General features: G+C 44.5%; 1 protein-coding gene across 1 annotated transcript in view; it reads right to left on the reverse strand.

Moving 5' to 3' along the window:
• col15a1a (collagen, type XV, alpha 1a) overlaps positions 1-2,124 on the reverse strand; it is a 42,426-nt gene continuing 40,302 nt past the window's right edge. The window contains exon 42 of the mRNA XM_056450432.1: positions 1-924. Within this exon, the coding sequence (XP_056306407.1) occupies positions 717-924 (208 nt within the window). The 3' untranslated portion in view covers positions 1-716. The remainder of the gene's footprint in view (positions 925-2,124) is intronic.

Raw genomic sequence — 2,124 nt, forward strand, 5'->3', positions numbered from 1 at the left:
TTAAAGTCACTTTTTTAATAAGAACTCTCAAATTTAGGGAGCGTCTGTAAAGTTGCATTGATGTACACTTTACCTCAAGAGTTTTCATGTAGATGTCAGCTATAATGCACACATCTGCTTTCTATATGTGTTAAAATAAACTGTAAATCATGTCTGAATTGTATTGAGAATATTAAATTAATTTAAACACTAACTTTAAGGTAAACGGTTTGCATTATAGTCACTCTACAGGAACACTTCACAGCTGGTTTTATGACAGCTGAAGAAAAGTTCTTGTTCGTTATTAATAAAGCACGTTTAAAACATCATGTGGCCACGGGCTGTACAAAATAAGATTAATAATGTACAAATACAGACAAGATAACTATCAACATCTGCTTCATTAGCTGAAACCTCTAGAGACCGCAGCATCGACATCACATACAGAAAAAAGGTTTATTTAACAAACAAACAAACAAACAAACAAACAACGCTTAAAGTTCAAAACCCTATGAAAGCATCTGCTGGTGGTCTGATCTCTTCATTCAGATGATCTCTATAAAACAGAAACTGCTCTGTGAAAACCAGAGCTCAGGCATTGATGAAGGGACAGACTGATCCGCTCTTCAGGCGGAGCGCTGCATAAATAAAGCACACGATTCACAATAAATACAACACACGAGGCAGCGTCACAAACACAGAGTACAGTGCATTCATCTGAGATGTGTGTGTGTCCATCAAAGTGTGTGTGTCTCCGGCCGGGTCTCCACACACAGCACGATGAAGCGGTTGGAGCAGCTGCGTGTGTGTTGGCTCAGCAGGCCGCTGTAGAGGAACGAGGCCTGACCGCTGAGGGCCAGATCTGAGGATCTCCACCAATCACAGCTCACAGCCGACAGACCAGCCCCGCCCACTGAAGAACCATGCCACACTGCCTTCTGAGGCCTGCACACACACACACACACACACACACATATATATATAAATGCACACATACTGTATATACACACATACAGGGGTTGGGGAATGATACTGAAGCACTGGCCAGTGTAGTGTTGGAGGTCCATCTTACAACATCAGAGCACAGCTGATCAACTCACTGCAGCTCCACTCTCCTGTGTCCAGCAGAACTGTTGCTCTGGAGCTCCACTGGGTCAATATACATGACCCAAACCTCCGCTCACTCCTGCTGATGTCAAACGCCGGTTTCAGTGGAGCAGCAGGTGGAGATCTGGAGCTGTGGACGATGTGGAACATGTACTGTTCTCTGATGAGTCCTCCTTCACTGTGTTTCCCACATCCAGGAGAGTTACGGTGTGGAGAAGCCCCAAAGAAGCGTCCCACCCAGACTGCTGATGCCCAGAGTCAAGCATGGGGGGGTCAGTGATGGTTTGGGCTCAATATCATGGCGTTCCCTAATCCCAATACTGGTGCTAGATTGGCGTTGGGTCATGCCAAGGACTACCCAACTATTCTGGAGAAGCATGTGACCCAATGGGTCAATCGTTGTATCCTGAAGGTGGTGGTGTGTATCAGAATGATAATGCAGCGATACACACACCAGACCTTCAGTTTCACTGTCCAACTGCTGTATGTAATGTAATACACGCATATACACACACACACGCACACACACACAAATACGTATATAAATATGCATATACACACAGACACACACACACACAAACATAAACACACACATACACACACACACACACACACACGTTGTTATTGATTGTAGATTTTTGAGGTAAATAATGACTAATGGATTTTGGACTGAATCTGTGTGTGTCAGATATGTCTAGAGTACAGTGTGAGACTGAACTACTGGCCCTCAGTGTGTGTGTGTGTGTGTGCGTGTGTGTGTGTGTGTGTTGATGATTGTTTCTCAGTTGTGTGCAGGAATGAAGGCCACACACACAGTGTCTGCTCTGACCATCATACATTCAGCTCTGAACATCCAGAATCATCCAAACACAAACAGCCTGAACACACACACACACACACACACACACACACTCAAACACACACACACACACACGCACACAAACCACAATCATTGCTGTGCTATATTCAGCACACACACACACACACACATGCCTAAGCTGCTCTACACTGGACTTATTTCAGGATTTGTGCATACGT

The sequence above is a fragment of the Danio aesculapii genome, chromosome 24, assembly GCF_903798145.1.
Source record: "Danio aesculapii chromosome 24, fDanAes4.1, whole genome shotgun sequence".
NCBI classification, from domain to species: domain Eukaryota; kingdom Metazoa; phylum Chordata; class Actinopteri; order Cypriniformes; family Danionidae; genus Danio; species Danio aesculapii.